Source organism: Kogia breviceps, chromosome 15 (genome assembly GCF_026419965.1).
Source record: "Kogia breviceps isolate mKogBre1 chromosome 15, mKogBre1 haplotype 1, whole genome shotgun sequence".
Lineage (NCBI taxonomy): Eukaryota > Metazoa > Chordata > Mammalia > Artiodactyla > Physeteridae > Kogia > Kogia breviceps.
Genome location: NC_081324.1, coordinates 82,568,895 through 82,586,261, shown reverse-complemented (window position 1 = coordinate 82,586,261; position 17,367 = coordinate 82,568,895). Strand labels below are relative to the sequence as shown.

Sequence of the window (17,367 nt, the reverse complement as noted above, 5' to 3'; positions counted from 1 at the left end):
ATCTGCATTTGTCTTTGTAAAGCCACGCCGGGACCTCACTGTTCCTCTGTATTAAAAGAAAGGGTCAAGAAAGGAATGGGCTTCTGGGAAGCAGAGGTCACAGTGACTCCAACCACTTGGGCAGGGTTCTGGTCACGAGGCAATCGCCTCCAGCTCGCTGATAAGGGCTGTTTTGCCTAGAGCTCCCCGGTACCAGATGGCATGCTAAGAGCTTTACAAGGCTTGGGAATTCCCCGGTGGTCCAGTGGTTAGGACTCAGAGCTTTCACTGCCGGGGCCAGGGTTCAATCGCTGGTCAGGGAACTAAGATTCCGCAAGCCATCCTCACAAAATCACTCTGGAGGGACAGTATTGTTATGCCTACTTTACAGATGAAAGACTGGAGGCTCAGCACATTTAAGTCCCTTGTCCAAGGTCACCTGGCAAGGAAGGGATGCATCTGGCAATGTGAACCCCTTTATGTCTGAGGCTAAGGCATAAGGCTTACATCATCTATGTGCTCCCGCAGCCTCTGAAAATCAGAGTTAGGGAACTTTATAAAGTTATGTTGTAGTTCATCTTTTCATGATGGGTAAACGTTATTCTGTAATCAGAAAGAAATATATAGCTATTTATGTCCTTTTCTTAAATTTAAAGTATGGGCAAAATAAGTCTAATTAGGGCAGAAGAAAAAAAAATTAGTTACTTTTTGTTCCACCAACACAAAAGGACTGTTAAAAGTAATACATGCCTGGGACTTCCCTGGTGGTGCAGCGGTTAAGAAGCCACCTGCCAGTGCAGTGCAGGGGACGCGGTTCCGAGCCCTGGTCTGGGAAGATCCCACATGCCGCAGAGCAACTAAGCCTGTGCGCCACAACCACTGAGCCTGCGCTCTACAGCTCACAAGCCACAACTACTGAAGCCCGCGTGCCACAACTACCGAAGGCCGTGTGCTCTAGAGCCCGTACTCCGCAACAAGAGAAGCCACCGCAATGAGAAGCCCGAGCACCTCAATGAAGAGTAGCCCCCGCTCGCGGCAACTAGAGAAAGCCCGCGCGCAGCAACGAAGACGCAACGCAGCCGAAAATAAAATAAATAAGTAAAAGATTAAATTGCTTTAAAAAAAAAAGCGATACATGCCCATGATTTTTTTTTTTAAAAAAAAAGCAAACCAGGGCTTCCCTGGTGGCGCAGTGGTTAAGAATCCGCCTGCCAATGCAGGGGACACGGGTTCGTGCCCTGGTCCGGGAAGATCCCACATGCCACGGAGCAACTAAGCCCGTGCGCCACAACTACTGAGCCTGCGCTCTAGGGCCCGCGAGCCACAACTACTGAAGCCCGCGTGCCACAACTACCGAAGCCCGCGCGCCTAGAGCCCGTGCTCTGCAACAAGAGGAGCCAGCGCAATGAGAAGCCCGCACACCGCAACTAGAAAGTAGCCCCCGCTCGCCGCAACGAGAGAAAGCCCGTGTGCAGCAACGAAGACCCAGTGCGGCCAAAAATAAAAAAATAAAATAAATAAAATTTAAAAAATAAATTTAAAAAAAATAAAATAAATAAAATAAAAAGCAAACCAATCAGTCCAAATGAGACTATGAAAAGTAAATCCACCCCCATCCTTGATTCTAGTTTTCAGTTCTTTTCCTCAGAGGCAGCCAATGTTCCCAGTTAATTGGCTCTCCCCAGAAACAATCTATGCATGTACACATATATACATACACATACATACACACATACACATACATACATACACATACATGTGTATGTGTGCACATACACATAACGTGTATGCCTCCAAAAGAGCTTTAAAATACTTTTGTAATCATCTATAGCTGCTTTTTGGTTCATATCCGGTACCTGTCGACCGTAGTGAGCACAGTGACACCGGCGTCCTGCAGATGAAGCAGTTTACAAGGCGTGATGTGGGCAGAGCCCAAAGAGGCCGAGGCAGACGGCGGCGGGCGGTAAATGTCCCAGACGACCAGCTTCCCTTCCATCGTCGCCGACAGTATTTGGGTTAAATTCAAATGAAAGACTGACTGGCTAAATTTTCCCACGAGCTTGTTGAATGTCTGCATTTCAAGAGACAGGTTATGAGTTACCTTTGGTAGTAAATATAAAACAAAACATTTATCAACACGACGTTTTATAATGTTTTACCTAAATACAGTAGGGAAAAAATAAAGTAAAAAAAAAAAAAATCATTAAAAAAACCCCTCCCCCACGGATTGCCATGGTCCAGGCGGTTCTGAACCTCTGAAGGTTTGCTAAGAGCAAGTGAAGGGCTATGTACTGGCTTAATTAAACTGTTCGCTTAAACCAAATGAAGGAGTGATTAATCATCACTTATATCTGTTCAGCTTCTCTTACTGAGGTTTCAGAGGCTGATAAAGAAACTAATGTCTGTCGTGGACAAAGCATGCTCCAGCTATAAAACATTATAAAACAATTCTCTGTTTATTTTTTATCATAAATTATTTTCTCATCAGTGGAAATTTAAGTGCTGTACATAGAAATGCCCCAAGACTTCTTATTAAATGTGTGCTATGTAGGATAAGGCACTAGGCCATCTTTCTTAGAGAGTGTCTTAGAGATGAAGTATAGAAAGAACCCAGAGCAGTGAGTGAACCCTCAGTGAATGTTCACTGAATGAATACATGAAGGCAACTCGGCGATCTGTCATATGATACGGTAAGTCTGCCGCCTCTCTACTTAGGCAGAGAAGATCCTAAGGTGGACCTCTTTGACTTGAACACAAGAGGGTCGGTGGAAGCTCAATTGGTCAAGCAAGGACATCACGTTCTTTCTAAGAACAGCCCTGTTTCAACGCGAGGCATTTTTATCATTTCAAACTGCAGCCGATCCGCTTTGTGGATTCGGTATTTGAGAATTTACTTACTTTCTGATATTTATTTGTAACCCCCAAATCAATCCTCGTGGCACTTTCACAATCATTTGCAGATGTGTGCACGTGCCGCGTGGTGAAAAACGTGACACTCCCAGCTGAGGTCAAACAAGGCAACTCCGTGCCTTCTTGCTTCAGCTCTCAAACGAGAGACAAGGGTCCTTCTCCTAGCCTGTTTAATGTGATGTTCTAAATTTTTGCTGGTGCTTTTTGTTGGTGATTTTGGCATTCAAATTGGCTCCCGAATATGGTACTGAAATGCTGTCCAGTGCTCCTAGGCCCAAGAAGGCCGTGACGTGCCTTACAGAGAATACACCTGTGTTAGATAAGCCTCATTCAGGCAGGAGTTCTATCTAGTGAGTCCAACATTAAGGAACCAACATTATATATTAAATATGGTGTCTTTAAACGGAAACATACATAAAACAAGGTCATGTATCTGTCAGTCGGTGAAAGTACTGTGACCCTAGGCTGGCAGGAGCCTATTCCTGTATCTCTCCTAGGAGCCATGATTCAGCATCTGCTAATTCAGGTCCACAGAGACCTTACAGAACGTAACTGCTGCAAATAATGAGAACTGACTGTATTATTTTTTTGATACTTTGATGTATGAAAAGCAAAGTTTGCAGACAGAATAATCTTGCCTTGTGTCCATCGTCTTTTGGCATGCCCTCTTGAAACATAAAGTTTTATTGGTCAAACTAAAAGTAAAGAAGGGAAGCAGAAAAAATCACTGTCAGGTGCACAGTGAGAGCAGGCTATGTGAGTATCAGAAGCAGAAGCTGCTGCGGGAGACAGGACTCGAGGTCCACGTCAGCTGCAATCACCCAAGGAAGGCAGGAGCGATAAAACATTCCCGCCAACACCTGGCTCGCCACCTTTCCACGGGCTCTTAAACATCTAAATGCCCAACATCATTTTAAAAAAATGGTCCTATCTATCTATCCATCCATCCATCTATTGACTTATTTTTGGCCCTGCGTCTTTCAGGATCTTAGTTCCCCCACCAGGGATGGAACCCGCGCTGCCTGCATTGGGAGCACCGAGTCTTAACCACTGGACCGCCAGGGAAGTGCACCCAGTATCATCTTTATTGCTCTGAAAACTGAGCAGCTTAAAGGGATCCACTCACGTTCAACTACTTATTTCACCCCAAATTAACTTTCATCTTTTGTCATGTGCACACATGCATTATATAAATCATCACTTTCTTGGGTATTTTCTTATGGTAGTAAACCTTCTTTGCCATTTATTTATTTATTGTTTTTAAAAATATTTATTTGGCTGTGCTGGTTCTTAGTTGCAGCCCGAGGGATCTTTGCTGCCGCGTGTAGGATCTTCAGTTGCGGCATGCGAACTCAGTTGCGACATGCAGGATCTAGTTCCCTGACCAGGGATCGAACCCAGGCCCCCTGAATTGGGAGTGCGGAGTCTTAGCCACTGGACCACCAGGGAAGTCCCTGCCATTTATTTTTATTCCATATTATTTTGAACAATCCTTCCATTATTTTATTTTTATTTTTACTTTATTTTATTTTATTTTTGTGTGGTACGCGGGCCTCTCACTGTTGTGGCCTCTCCCGTCGCGGAGCACAGGCTCCGGACGCGCAGGCTCAGCGGCCATGGCTCACGGGCCCAGCCGCTCCGCGGCATGTGGGATCCTCCGGGACCGGGGCACGAACCCGTTTCCCCTGCATCGGCAGGCGGATTCTCAACCACTGCGCCACCAGGGAAGCCCTTTCCATTATTTTAAACCGGCCATTCAGTATGGTAGAGGACCTAAGTAAAAATTTCAAATTATTTTGCAATATAAAGACATACAAAGAGTAGCCCCAAATGATTAAGCTGACACACACATATTTATTCTCCGCAAAGTCAGACGTAAAAAAAAGCACAACAGGCATACTCACTTTTTCTGTTAAAAGTGGGGCACTGTGAACAAGGGTATCTCCCTCTTCATACTGATAAGCACAGAAAAAAAAAATCACTACTAAAAAAAGACTTGGTTTCCAAGAGAAGAGCTACATAACAGCAAAAGTCAAAACAAGCGCATCTGAACAGGGTCAGAGCTTTGCAATTGCTACAGGTAGGATAACCTGCTGTCTCTAGAAACATTCTGAAAGAGAAGTAAATACATAAAAAATGCCACAAATGATTGTGAGTAAGTGGTAGTTAATGCAAATCTGAATTCTCCGTTTATAAGGCTTTGAAGCTATAATTAATACCTGAAGGAATGAATATCACTGAAAATCAGCAACTCAGTGTGTTTTTGTTTAGCATTTTTTTAACTGAGGAAAACTCACTTAATATAAAATTAACCATTAACCCTTTTAAAGTGTCAAATTCAGTGCCATTTAGCACATTAACAATACTGTGCGACCATCATTCCCTCTAGTTCCAGGACACTTTCGTCACCCCAAAAGGAAGCCCTCTATCCATTAAGCAGTCACCTCCCATCCCCCCCCCAGCCCCTGACAGCCACCATTCTGATTTCTGTCTCTATGAATTTACCTATTCTGGACAGTTCATGTCAATGGAATCAGGGTATGTGGCTTTTTGTGTCTGCCTTCTTTCATTCAGCATAATGTTCTAAAGGTTCTTCCACGGTGTGGCAGGCTTCTGTACTTCATTGCTTCTAATGGCTCAATAATATTCCATATATGGATAGACCACATTTGGTTTATCCATTCATTAGTGGATGGGCATTTGATTTGTTTCCACCTTTTGATTATTGTGAATAATGCTGCTGCTATGAACATTTGTGCATAAGTATTTGTTTGAACGCCTGTTTTCAATTCTTTGGGGTATATACCTAGAAATTGGTGGGTCACATGGTAATTTTATGTTTAACTTTTGACGTTTTTTTAAATCTCATGACTTTGCCCTGTGTCAGTATACATAGGACCAATCTGTTTGCTAATTCCTTTTTGAAAGGGAATAAAGTCCGAGATCTTGAAAAGCCCTTGATCTTGAATGTATTTTAGACCTAAATATATTCAAATAAATATTTGCCACATTACTTTAAAAAAATTAAATGAAATTTAAATTATCTGCTTCTGATTTAATATGCTAATTTCCAATGGGACTAAAATAAATGCCATAATTAAATCAAAATATTTTAATATATGTTTATTGCTTCCTAAGTAGACACTATATTGTTACATTACCAAAAGATCTGTACTCAAAGAATAAACACATACTTGTTTACACATTTAAAACAAATGAAAACATTTCTACTCACCCACATATAATATATTGCTTGTGTTTTACTATTGCTCACCAATTCTTTATTATTTGTTGGATTAAAAGTAAGGTAGCTCTGAAATATAAAGTATGAAAATATGTTACATTATAACACATTTTCTGTTTCTCTCTGGTTAAGCTGAATGTTAAAGTTAAATAATATTTTTAATTAAAGTAAATAACTGAGTAGGAATATAAAACAGAAAAGACATGGGGACTTCCCTGGTGGTCCAGTGGTTAAGACTCCACGCCTCCACTGCAGGGAGCACGGGTTCGGTCCCTGGTCAGGGAACTAAGATCCCACATGCCTCGTGGCATGGCCAGAATAGCAAAAACAAACAAACAAAACAAAAAGACAAGAAAAAAAAAACAGACACGGCATTTTGTAAGCTACAGGAATATAATTTAAATACTGAGTGTTAAAATTAATGGTCTCAAAACTGTTTCCTTTCTTATTTAGTCTTATTTATTATAATGCATCATCTATAAATTGGAGCAAGCAAAAGTAAACTAGTATTCACCAATAACCTTTATTCTGTGTCCTTTTGGACAAAGACTGCTGTGTAGTCATTTCTAAATTTAACAGGGCCACAAGGTAACTTGGAATGAATGCAAAATATTGGAAGGGTTTTCTGATTCCTGCCAAGATGGTGTGTAGCATGGGTTGCCTGGTTCCCTCCCCCAAAATCAACCCTGCAGACACTACAGAAGTGAAGGAAACCTGAAATGCAGAAACTAAGTAACAACAAGTGAGAAATCCCTGGGGAGACAAGGCATAAGTCTTGAAATGATATCCGCATGGGAGGCGGGCGACTGCAGCCTGACATGGAGGGCTGCAGGAGACGGATGAGAGATGGGTTGGAGAAATGCTTTGTTTGTTTGTTTTTTAAAGATTTTTTTTGGATGTGGACCATTTTTAAAGTCTTTACTGAATTTCTTACAATATTGCTTCTGTTTTACGTTCTGGTTTGTTGGCGCATGTGGGATCTTAGCTCCCCAGCCAGGGATCAAACCCACACCCCCTGAATTGGAAGGTGAAGTCTTAACCACTGGACTGCCAGGTAAGGCCCAAGAAATACTTTTTTTTTTCTTTGATTTTTTTTTTTTCATCTTTATTGGGGTATAATTGCTTTACAATGTTCTGTTAGTTTCTGCTGTATAACAAAGTGAATCAACGATATGCATACATATACCCCCATATCCCCTCCCTCTTGCGTCTCCCTCCCACCCTCCCTATCCCACCTCTCCAGGTGGTCACAAAGCACCGAGCTCATCTCCCTGTGCTATGCGCTGCTTCCCACTAGCTATCTATTTTACATTTGGTAGTGTATATATGTCAATGCTACTCTCTCACTTGGTCCCAGCTTACCCTTCCCCCTCCCCGTGTCCTCAAGTCCATTCTCTACATCTGCATCTTTATTCCTGTCCTGCCCCTAGGTTCATCAGAACCATTTTTTTAAAATTCCATATATATGTGTTAGCATACGGCATTTGCTTTCTGAGAAATGCTTTTTTTTTTTTTTGCGGTATGCGGGCCTCATTGTTGTGGCCTCTCCGTCGTGGAGCACAAGCTCCGGATGCGCAGGCTCAGCGGCCATGGCTCACGGGCCCAGCCACTCCGCGGCATGTGGGATCTTCCCGGACCGGGGCACGAACCCGTGTCCCCTGCATTGGCAGGCAGACTCTCAACCTCTGCGCCACCAGGGAAGCCCCTGAGAAATGCTTTTTAAGTTCCATTCCTGCCTCTCCCACCCCATCTCCTATTCCTTGCCTGTTGATTGCTGCCTCATTTCAGGAATGTAAACTACCAATGCCAATGTCAGATGATCAATTTCAGGACAACACAAAGGCCTGGGTGGGGTGAAGAACTGGTGAAAGCAAGTGCATGGATGAGGCCTCACAAAGGCTGAAAATCAGCCTCAAATCACCTCAATCTCTGATTAGATCGAGGTGACCACTTTGCCAAAGGCCTCTAAGAAGCAAAAGCAAGTCTGTCTTCCTTGGAGGAAGTTATTATCAACCTGAGCCTCAAATTACTCCTATTCTTTTTAAAGCACAACATCTAGCATTCAATGAAAAATAACCAGGCATAGGAAAGAGACATGTCCATATGACCGAAAAACAAGGGAGAAAAGTAATCTACAGAAAGAGACCCCCAGGGGATCCAGGTATTTTTTATGGCTGAGTAGTATTCCATTATATATATGTACCACATTTTCTTTATCCATTCATCTGTTGATGGACACTTAGGTTGCTTCCATATCTTGGTAATTGCAAATAATGCTGCTACGAACAATGGGGTGCATGTATCTTTTTTTTTTTTTTTTTTGTGGTACGCGGGCCTCTCACTGTTGTGGCCTCTCCCGTTGCGGAGCACAGGCTCCGGACGCGCAGGCTCAGCGGCCACGGCTCACGGGCCCAGCCGCTCCGCGGCATGTGGGATCTTCCCGGACCGGGGCACGAACCCATATCCCCTGCATCGGCAGGCGGATTCTCAACCACTGCTCCACCAGGGAAGCCCAATCTTTTTGAATTAGTGTTTTTGTTTTTTTTCAGAGATATATCCAGGAGTGGAATTGCTGGGTCATATGGAAGATCTAATTTTAGTTTTTTGGGAAACCTCCATATTTTTTTCCACAGTGGCTGCACCAATTTACATTCCCACCAACAGTGCACGAGGTTTCCCTTTTCTCCACATCCTCTCCAATATTTGTTATATTGTGGTCATTCTGATAGGTGTGAGGTGATATCTCACTGTGGTTTTAATTTGCATTTCCCTGATGATAAGCAATCAGATAACTCTATTTTTTTCTTTCTTTTTTTTTTTTTGCGGTACACAGGCCTCTCACCGCAGTGGCCTCTCCCGCCGCGGAGCACAGGCTCCGGACGCGCAGGCTCAGCGGCCATGGCTCACGGGCCCAGCGGCTCCGCGGCAGGTGGGACCCTCCAGGACAGGGGCACGAACCCGTGTCCCCTGCATCGGCAGGCGGACTCCCAACCACTGCGCCACCAGGGAAGCCCAGATAACTCTATTTTTTAAAAAAATCAAATGGAACTTCGAGATCTGAAAAAAAAAATGGTTTAAAAAACACAAAATGGAAATTGAGTTATTTGTAGTGAGGTGGATGGACCTAGAGGCTGTCATACAGAGTGAAGTAAGTCAGAAAGAGAAAAACAAATACCGTATGCTAACGCATATATATGGAATCTAGAAAAATGGTACTGATGGACCTAGTGGCAGGGCAGGAATAGAGATGCAGACATAGACAACGGACTTGACAACACAGAGGGGAAAGGGGAGGCTGGGACGTAGTGAGAGAGTAGCACTGACATATACACACTACCAAATGTAAATTAGATAGCTAGTGGGAAGCTGCCGCATAGCACAGGGAGATCAGCTCGGTGTTTTGCGATGACCTAGAGGGGTGGGGTAGGGAGGGTGGGAGGGAGTCTCAACACGGAGGGGATGGGGGATACTAACACAACATTGTAAAGCAATTATACTCCAATAAAGATGTATTTTAAAAAGTGAATAAAGCATAGGGTGGGAGAAAAATAAATAAAAATAAAAATAAAAAACACAGGACTTCCCTGTTGGCACAGTGGTTACGAATCCGCCTGCCAATGCAAGGGACATAGGTTCAAGCCCTGGTCCAAGAAGATCCCACATGCTGTGGAGCAACTAAGCCCGTGTGCCACAACTACTGAGCCTACACTCTAGAGCCCGCGAGCCACAGCTACTGAGCCGGCGTGCCACAGCTACTGAAGCCTGCACGCCTAGAGCCCATGCTCCGCAACAAGAGAAGCCACCACAATGAGAAGCCCACTCACCGCAACGAAGAGTAGCCCCCGCTCACCACAACTAGAGAAAGCCCACACAGAGCAACGAAGACCCAACGCAGCCAAAAATAAAATTAAAATTAAAAATAAATAAATTTATTTTTTAAAAAAGGAAAAAAAAAGAATCCGCCTGCCAGTGCAGGGGACAAAGGTTCGAGCCCTGGTCCAGGAAGATCACACATGCTGTGGAGCAACTAAGCCTGTGCACCACAACTACTGAGCCTGCACTCTAGAGCCCGCAAGACAAAACTGCTGAGCCCATGTGCCACAACTACAGAAGCCTGTGTGCCTAGAGCCCGTGCTCCGCAACAAGAGAAGCCACCACAATGAGAAGCCCATGCACCACAACGAAGACTAGCACCCACTCGCTGCAACTAGAGAAAGCCTGCACGCAGCAACAAAAACTCATGGCAGCCCAAAAATAATAATAAAAATAAATATTAATTAATTTTTTAAAAATAAGTAAAAAATAAAAAACACAAAATATGGTTTAACAGAAAATTAAATATAGCCAAAGAAATGGTCAATAGAAAAGGAAGATAAATTATAGGAGAAAATATCCAGACTGAATCATAAAGACACAAAAGAATAGAAAAAAGAATAAAAGACCTATGGGACAAGCTGAAAAGGTCTAAGTTACATGTAATTGGAGTTCCAGAAGGAGAGGAAAGAAAGAATGTGGCAGAAATAATGTTTAAAGAACCAATGGCGGGCTTCCCTGGTGGCGCAGTGGTTAAGAGTCCGCCTGCTGATGCAGGGGACACGGGTTCGTGCCCCGGTCCGGGAAGATCCCACGTGCCGCGGAGCAGCTAGGCCTGTGAGCCACGGCCACTGAGCCTGCGCGTCCAGAGCTTGTGTTCCTCGAGGCCACAACAGTGAGAGGCCCGTGTAACGCAAAAAAAAAAAAAAAAAGAACCAATGGCTAGGGATTCCCTGGTAGTCCAGTGGCGACACGGGTTCAAGCCCTGGTCCGGGAAGACCTCACATGCCACAGAGCAACGAAGCCCGTGCGCCACAACTACTGAGCCTCTGTGCCACAACTACTGAAGCCCACATGCCTGGAGCCTGTGCTCCGTGACAAGAGAAGGCCGCGCGCCGCAACGAAGAGTAGCCCCCGCTCACCACAACTAGAGAAAGCCCACGTGCGCAGCAACGAAGACCCAATGCAGCCACAAATAAATAAATAAATAAGTAAAATAAATCTATTAAAAAAAACCACAAATAAACAGAAAGACATCCATGGTCGTGGACTGGAAGACAACGCTGTTAAGATGACAAGACTACCCAAAGCAATCTATAGATTCAGTGCAATCTCTATCAAAATCCCCAACGCATTTTTGGTAGCAAGAGAAAAACCCATCCTAAATACCCAAGTATGGCTGGTAGCTTTGAGAAGTAAGGAAATTTGGGGGGCACTTCCCTAGCAGTCCAGTGGTTAGGACTCTGTGCTCTCACTGCCAAGGGTGCAGGTTTGATCCCTGGTCGGGGAGCTAAGGTCCCGCAAGCCATGCGGTGCGGCCAAAAAAAAAAAAAAAAAGGAAGGAAACTGCTTTGAGGTAGCAGAAGGAATGCCGGCGGAGGGACAGCAGGAGGGAGAAGGGACGTGAAGCTGATAGCGATGCGTGCCTCTCCGCGTCCAGTCACCCGGACCCCCTGCTTGGGCTCTGGTTCACACGAGCCACGTACATCCTCACCACAGCGTCGGCTACACGGTAGGTGCTCAATAAGTGCAGCTGGATGACAGTTGCGAGAAAGAATGAGACGGTGCAGAGCAGCACAGCCAGTGCTCTGGGGGCCCTCGGCAAGTCACCTCACGCAAATGGAGAACAGTAACTCCCCTATACGAACAGCAGTTCAGAACATGCTTCTAGAGTAAGAGAGGCTGCTAGCTGGGTGACTTTAGACCAATGATTCGATAGTTAATAGTAGTAATATGAATCCCACAGTAACATCTTCTCAGCATGCTTGCATGGATTACATGAGATACTGTATGCAAAGACCTTAGCAGAATCTGGCACATAAGAAGCGATCAAAAAAATTAGCTATCGGGACTTCCCTGGTGGCGCGGTGGTTGAGAATCTGCCTGCCAATGCACGGGACGTGGGTTCGAGCCCTGGTCTGGGAAGATGCCACATGCCGCAGAGCAACTAAGCCTGCGAGCCACAACTACTGAGCCCATGTGCTACAACTACTGAGCCTGTGCTCTAGAGCCCACGTGCTACAACTACTGAGCCCTTGCACCTAGAGCCCGTGCTCTGCAACAAGAGAAGCCCACCGCAATGAGAAGCCCGCGCACTGCGATGAAGAGTAGCCCCCGCTCACTGCAACCAGAGAAAGCCCGCGCGCAGCAATGAAGACCCAACGCAGCCAAAAATAAATAAATATAAATTAAAAAAAAAAATTAGCTATCATCATCAAAAATAAAACGAGATCATGGACAGGAGTTTTTAAAAAGCTCTAGTGCACCATAACAAAGCTCCAGTAAAACAAAAAGTAGTTTTGAACTGGCTTCAGTGTACCTTTAGGTGGGTCTTTACAGGCTCGAAGTGAACTCACCTGAAAGCCATACTCTTTGGGAAGGTTAATAGTGCAGGCCGGTGTTTCCACTGCTAAAGTCCACCTCCAGATGCAAACTTTCTGTAAGTGATGGCAGACAGAGGAGAGTGAGAAGGTTCCTGAGGGCCGTTGGAGGAACCTACCCCTCTTGCAGTAAGCCGGTGACTTCCGCGAACTAAGCAAAGCCCAGTGAGCTAAGCCGCAGGCAGGGAGCCCCTGACCGGTCACCCGCCTCCACCCAGAGAACCACAGATGCCACACGGCCTGAGCAGAGCTGCTCGCGGGGACACTTGTGACGGCCGGGGGGGGAGGGGGCGGGCAGCTGCTGAAGCTGCCGTGACAGGCCCTGTACCTGGATCTCAGCGTCTGAGATGGTCGCCAGGTACTTGGCGTCGCGGGTGATGGCCATGGCCCTGATGCCGCCCCCTTCTGGGCAGCTGTTGAATATCGTGTGCACAGGAATGCTGCAAAACAGGACGGGGGACACCCAGGTCAGGAACAGAACAGCTGCGGAGAAGCAGACGTGGTTCACCTCACGATGGAAAGTTGCTCCACCATAAAAAAGGAGTGAAGCACTGACACAGGCGGCAACGTGGGTGAACCTTGGAACCACGGTGCCGAGTGAAAGAAGCCGGACACCAGAGTCTACATATTGTATGATTCCATTTATCTCAAACCTCCAAGACAGGCAAATCCACGGAGGCAGAAAGCCGATGTGTGTTTTCCAGAGGGGAGGGGAGCGGGATAGGGAGGCCGATGGTTTCAGGGTTTCCTTCTGTGGTGAAGAAAATGTTCTGCAACCAGCTAGGGGCAGTGGTTGCACCACACCGTGCATATACTAAATGCCACTGAGTCGTTCGCTTTAAAATGGTTACTTTTATGTTACGTGAAGTTTACCTCAAATTTAAAACAAAAACTAACTCAGGGCAGCACATAAACGTGCTATCTGTTCTCTCCTGGAGCTCTAGTCTCTCCTTCGTTCTCGAGTGCTGATGCTGTGCCAGGCGTGAAGGATGAGAACATGAAACAAGATGTCTAGGACCCCATCCTAGCTCTCAGGAAAGCCGGCGTCCTCCTCCACAAGGGGGAGTGTAAACAGGCACAGCACCTTCCCTGCATCTGTCAAAACCCTCAACGCACAGACCCTAAGACCCGCCCATTCCACTTCTACAACTTTTTTCCTACAGAAATCATAGCAAAAGTAAACAGAGATAAATGCCAGTTCGTGTTTATCGTGGCACTGCTTTAATAGCAAAGATCTGGAAACAACACAAATATCCATTAATATGGGATTTGTTTTAAAAATATCATGGTAAACCATATAATGAAAAAGCATGCCACCTTCAGAAAGAATGAGGTAGATTTGGGAAAGTGACCAAAATTTTGTGGAAAAAGCAAATAGCAAAACAGTAGATGTAGCATCATCCTGAGAGAGAGAAAGAGGAGAGAGAGAGAGAGAGAGAGAGAGAGAGATAGAGAGAGAGAGAGAGATTGTGTGTGTGTGTGTGTGTGTGTGTGTGTGTGTGTGTGTGTATTTTTGTGTGTGTGTGGTATGCGGGCCTCACTGTTGTGGCCTCTCCCGTTGCGGAGCACAGGCTCCGGACGCTCAGGCTCAGCGGCCATGGCTCACGGGCCCAGCCACTCCGCGGCATGTGGGATCTTCCCAGACCGGGGCACGAACCCGTGTCCCCTGCATCGGCAGGCGGATTCTCAACCACTGCGCCACCAGGGAAGCCCTGTGTGTATTTTTATGTATAGAAAAAAGTCTGGAGGAATGAACTCCAAACTACATGGTGACTCTGGATATACGTTTGGGTGAAGGGGGACTCTCTTTCTTTCTTTTTCCTACACGTCTGTACTGTGTCACTGGCAAGACTTTAGAACTGTAAGATGCAGACAAAGCCTGAGCACACGCAGAATTTAATTAGATGATATCTGAATATCTGAGAGAGCTAAAGAAATGCAAGAAACAGCTGAAGCAAGGATGGAAGTAAGCTGTGATGTGGTGGGGCTCCCTGACTTCCACTGGAAGAGTGGGTGGCAGCAAGACTGAATCCCGGAACGTGGGCTGTGCAGACACCCCGTTGGTTCTTCGTTATGGAGACCTTGTTACAGCGGATATACACAGGCCTCTATGTCACACAGGCCTCCGTATGTCACATCGGTGTCCCAATTGGCTGGAACCAAGTCTGTGCCCTAGCTGAGGACCTGTCTGGTTCTCTGTCACCTGAGGTAGTTTATCCCACTGAGACGTGGCCCCAAAAATTCCCTTGGGAAGGGAGTCTTCAAGTTGTTGGGAATGACATAATGACGTTCTTCATGGGAAGATGTATCTCATCCCCGGGGAGATTTAGAATTAAATGCAGAGAAGATGAAGTCAGTCGGACCTGTACTCTTAACATATTTGTGATAAGAGAATTTGTTCCTTTCTTTAAGGATGGGTCACGTTTAAGAGAATTTAACATATTAGAGTCTATTATCACAGATTAATTTGTGATTCTAATTGAAAGTCTATAGTTGATTTAGACTTGTGATTTTTTTTTTTTTTTTTTTTTTTGCGGTATGCGGGCCTCTCACTGTTGTGGCCTCTCCCGTTGTGGAGCACAGGCTCCGGACGCACAGACCCAGTGGCCATGGCTCACGGGCTTAGCTGCTCCGCGGCACGTGGGATCTTCCCAGACCAGGGCACGAACCCGTGTCTCCTGCATCGGCAGGCGGACCCTCAACCACTGCGCCACCAGGGAAGCCCTAGACTTGTGATTTTAAATTCAAATTGTATTAGGTTTATAAACAATACTAGAACACTCAAGAGAACTTAGGACTTGCCATATTTATGACTAATTCATTAGATTTACAAGAATTACTTAAGTACTGGTGAAGGATTTATTTGTTAATCCGACTACTAAAGAACTTAAAGATGAAACTGAATATATTCAATTTCTAAATGCAGTTTAAAATGTTTAAAAGGAGTTAATAAAATTTGTGAGACCAAACATTAATCAAAGCCCCCTTACAGGCAATTGCAAAAATACGCTAGATTTACAGCGTGAGATTTAAGTTGAACTAATATCTCAAGTAAGAAGTGCCGTTTATCACTTTAACAAGGTGAATATTAATTCTAAGACCAGATAATCCTTTCTGGGTTCCCACAGTCATCATTTGCAATATCATAAAACTCATCTCGACATACCATTTTAATTGTTAACCACAGATACACTTCACTTTGCAATTTTAAAAAATGACTGCCAGAGTCACCCCCGGTCTAGTGGGGGAGACAGCTCTATAAACGAGAAAAAAAGCAAAGGATAAACACTGTTTGAATGGAGGCCAGCTCTGCCTGGGGCAGGGGAGCTGTCAGCAAAGGCTTGAGAGAAGAGAGGCACCAGAGGAGCCCATCCTTCCTGCCTCAGGACTTCCTGATGCAGGAGATGACTTTCCCTCGTGTGTGTCAGGTGGATGTGCCATTTCTTGCAGCTGAAAAGCCTGTAATCGCTAGAGACGACGGCTAGGCAAGCAGACGGGAATTTGATTTCGTGGGGGAAGTGTCTGCATGGCTAGGCTGTGAGCGTGTACTCCCTATAACAGGGCTGAGCTGGCAACGGGCAGCAGGGGAGCCCATCAGGATTTTGCACATGGGGAAAGATCACGCTCAAAATGTTGCAGAGAAAAACCATATGATGATATATGATGATGGCCATACATGTGTATTTTTTTTTGGCCTCGAGGCAGGCAGGATCTTAGTTGCCTGACCAGGGATCGAAGCCGTGGCCCCTGCAGTGGCAGCACGGAGTCTTAACTACTGCACCGCCAGGGAAGTCCCCTTACGCATGTGCATTTAAAACAACAGCAAATGTTCTGGAAGGAAACACACCAAATTGACTACCTAGAGGACTAGGATTGGAGATGGTGGCCAAAGGAGACTTTAGCTTCCAATTAAAATGTATTAAACTGATTTTTTAAAAAATCAACAGATGAATGGATAAACAAAATGTGGTATATCCATGCAATGGAATCTTAAACAGCTATAAAAAGGAATGGAGTACTGATTCATGCTACGACATGGAAGAATTTTGAAAATATTATGTTAAGTAAAAGAAGCCAGACACAAAAGCCACATACTGTACGATTCCACGGACACGAGATGTCCAGAATAGGCAAATCTTTACAGCCAGAAAGTAGATTAGAGGTTGAGGGGAGGGAGAATGAGGAATTCATTAGTTCAGATTTTCTGGCTGGGTGCTGCGAGTGTTCTGGAAACAGTGGTGATAGCTGCACAACACTGTGAATGTAATTAATGCCAGTGAATTGTATATACATTTAAAAGTGGTTCAGTGTCACGGAGGCTGGGTTGAAGCGTGAAACTGCAGTGGGGGAGATCGGTCAGGAGGCTACTGCAATGGTCCAAGCAGGAGAGGATGGGCAGAGGCGGTGGATGTGGGCTCAGAAGTTATTTGGAGGTGGAGGTGCAGGACTTTGGGACATTTTACCGGGAGATGCCCATGGGACATGCAGGTGGACTGTCCTCCAGCAGCTGCCCCATCAGCAGACAGGAAACACTGAGACGGTTGCTGAGAAGGAGATGGCGCAGTTTCAAACCCTGGCTCTGCTTCTGCCTGGCTGGAGAACGTCACCAACAGCCTCCTCACGCCCTCAGGCCACAGCTAAGGAATGGCCAGAGGAGGATGAGGCTGAAGAGAGTCTGAGAGGGGGCTTCCCTGCTGGCGCAGTGGTTGGGAGTCCGCCTGCCGAGGCAGGGGACACGGGTTTGAGCCCCGGTCCGGGAGGATCCCACATGCCGCAGAGCGGCTGGGCCCGTGAGCTGTGGCCGCTGGGCCTGCGCGTCCG

The 17,367-nt window shown here is 45.6% G+C and overlaps 1 protein-coding gene across 7 annotated transcripts in view; it reads right to left on the bottom strand.

Moving 5' to 3' along the window:
• Nucleotides 1–17,367, bottom strand: part of CFAP251 (cilia and flagella associated protein 251) — a 64,784-nt gene that overhangs the window by 36,321 nt on the left and 11,096 nt on the right. For 4 of the 7 annotated variants that reach the window (XR_010837096.1, XM_067016131.1, XM_059040735.2 and 1 more), the window contains 5 exons: nt 12,875–12,986; nt 12,523–12,603; nt 6,125–6,202; nt 4,794–4,844; nt 1,836–2,050 (listed from right to left, as the gene is read on the bottom strand). Coding sequence is in view for 6 of the 7 variants with exons in the window: in XM_067016131.1 (XP_066872232.1) it covers nt 1,836–2,050; nt 4,794–4,844; nt 6,125–6,202; nt 12,523–12,603; nt 12,875–12,986 (537 nt within the window). In the remaining variant the exon portion in view is untranslated. The remainder of the gene's footprint in view (nt 1–1,835; nt 2,051–4,793; nt 4,845–6,124; nt 6,203–12,522; nt 12,604–12,874; nt 12,987–17,367) is intronic. The other 3 variants (XM_067016134.1, XM_067016132.1, XM_067016135.1) reach the window with 3 other exon arrangements.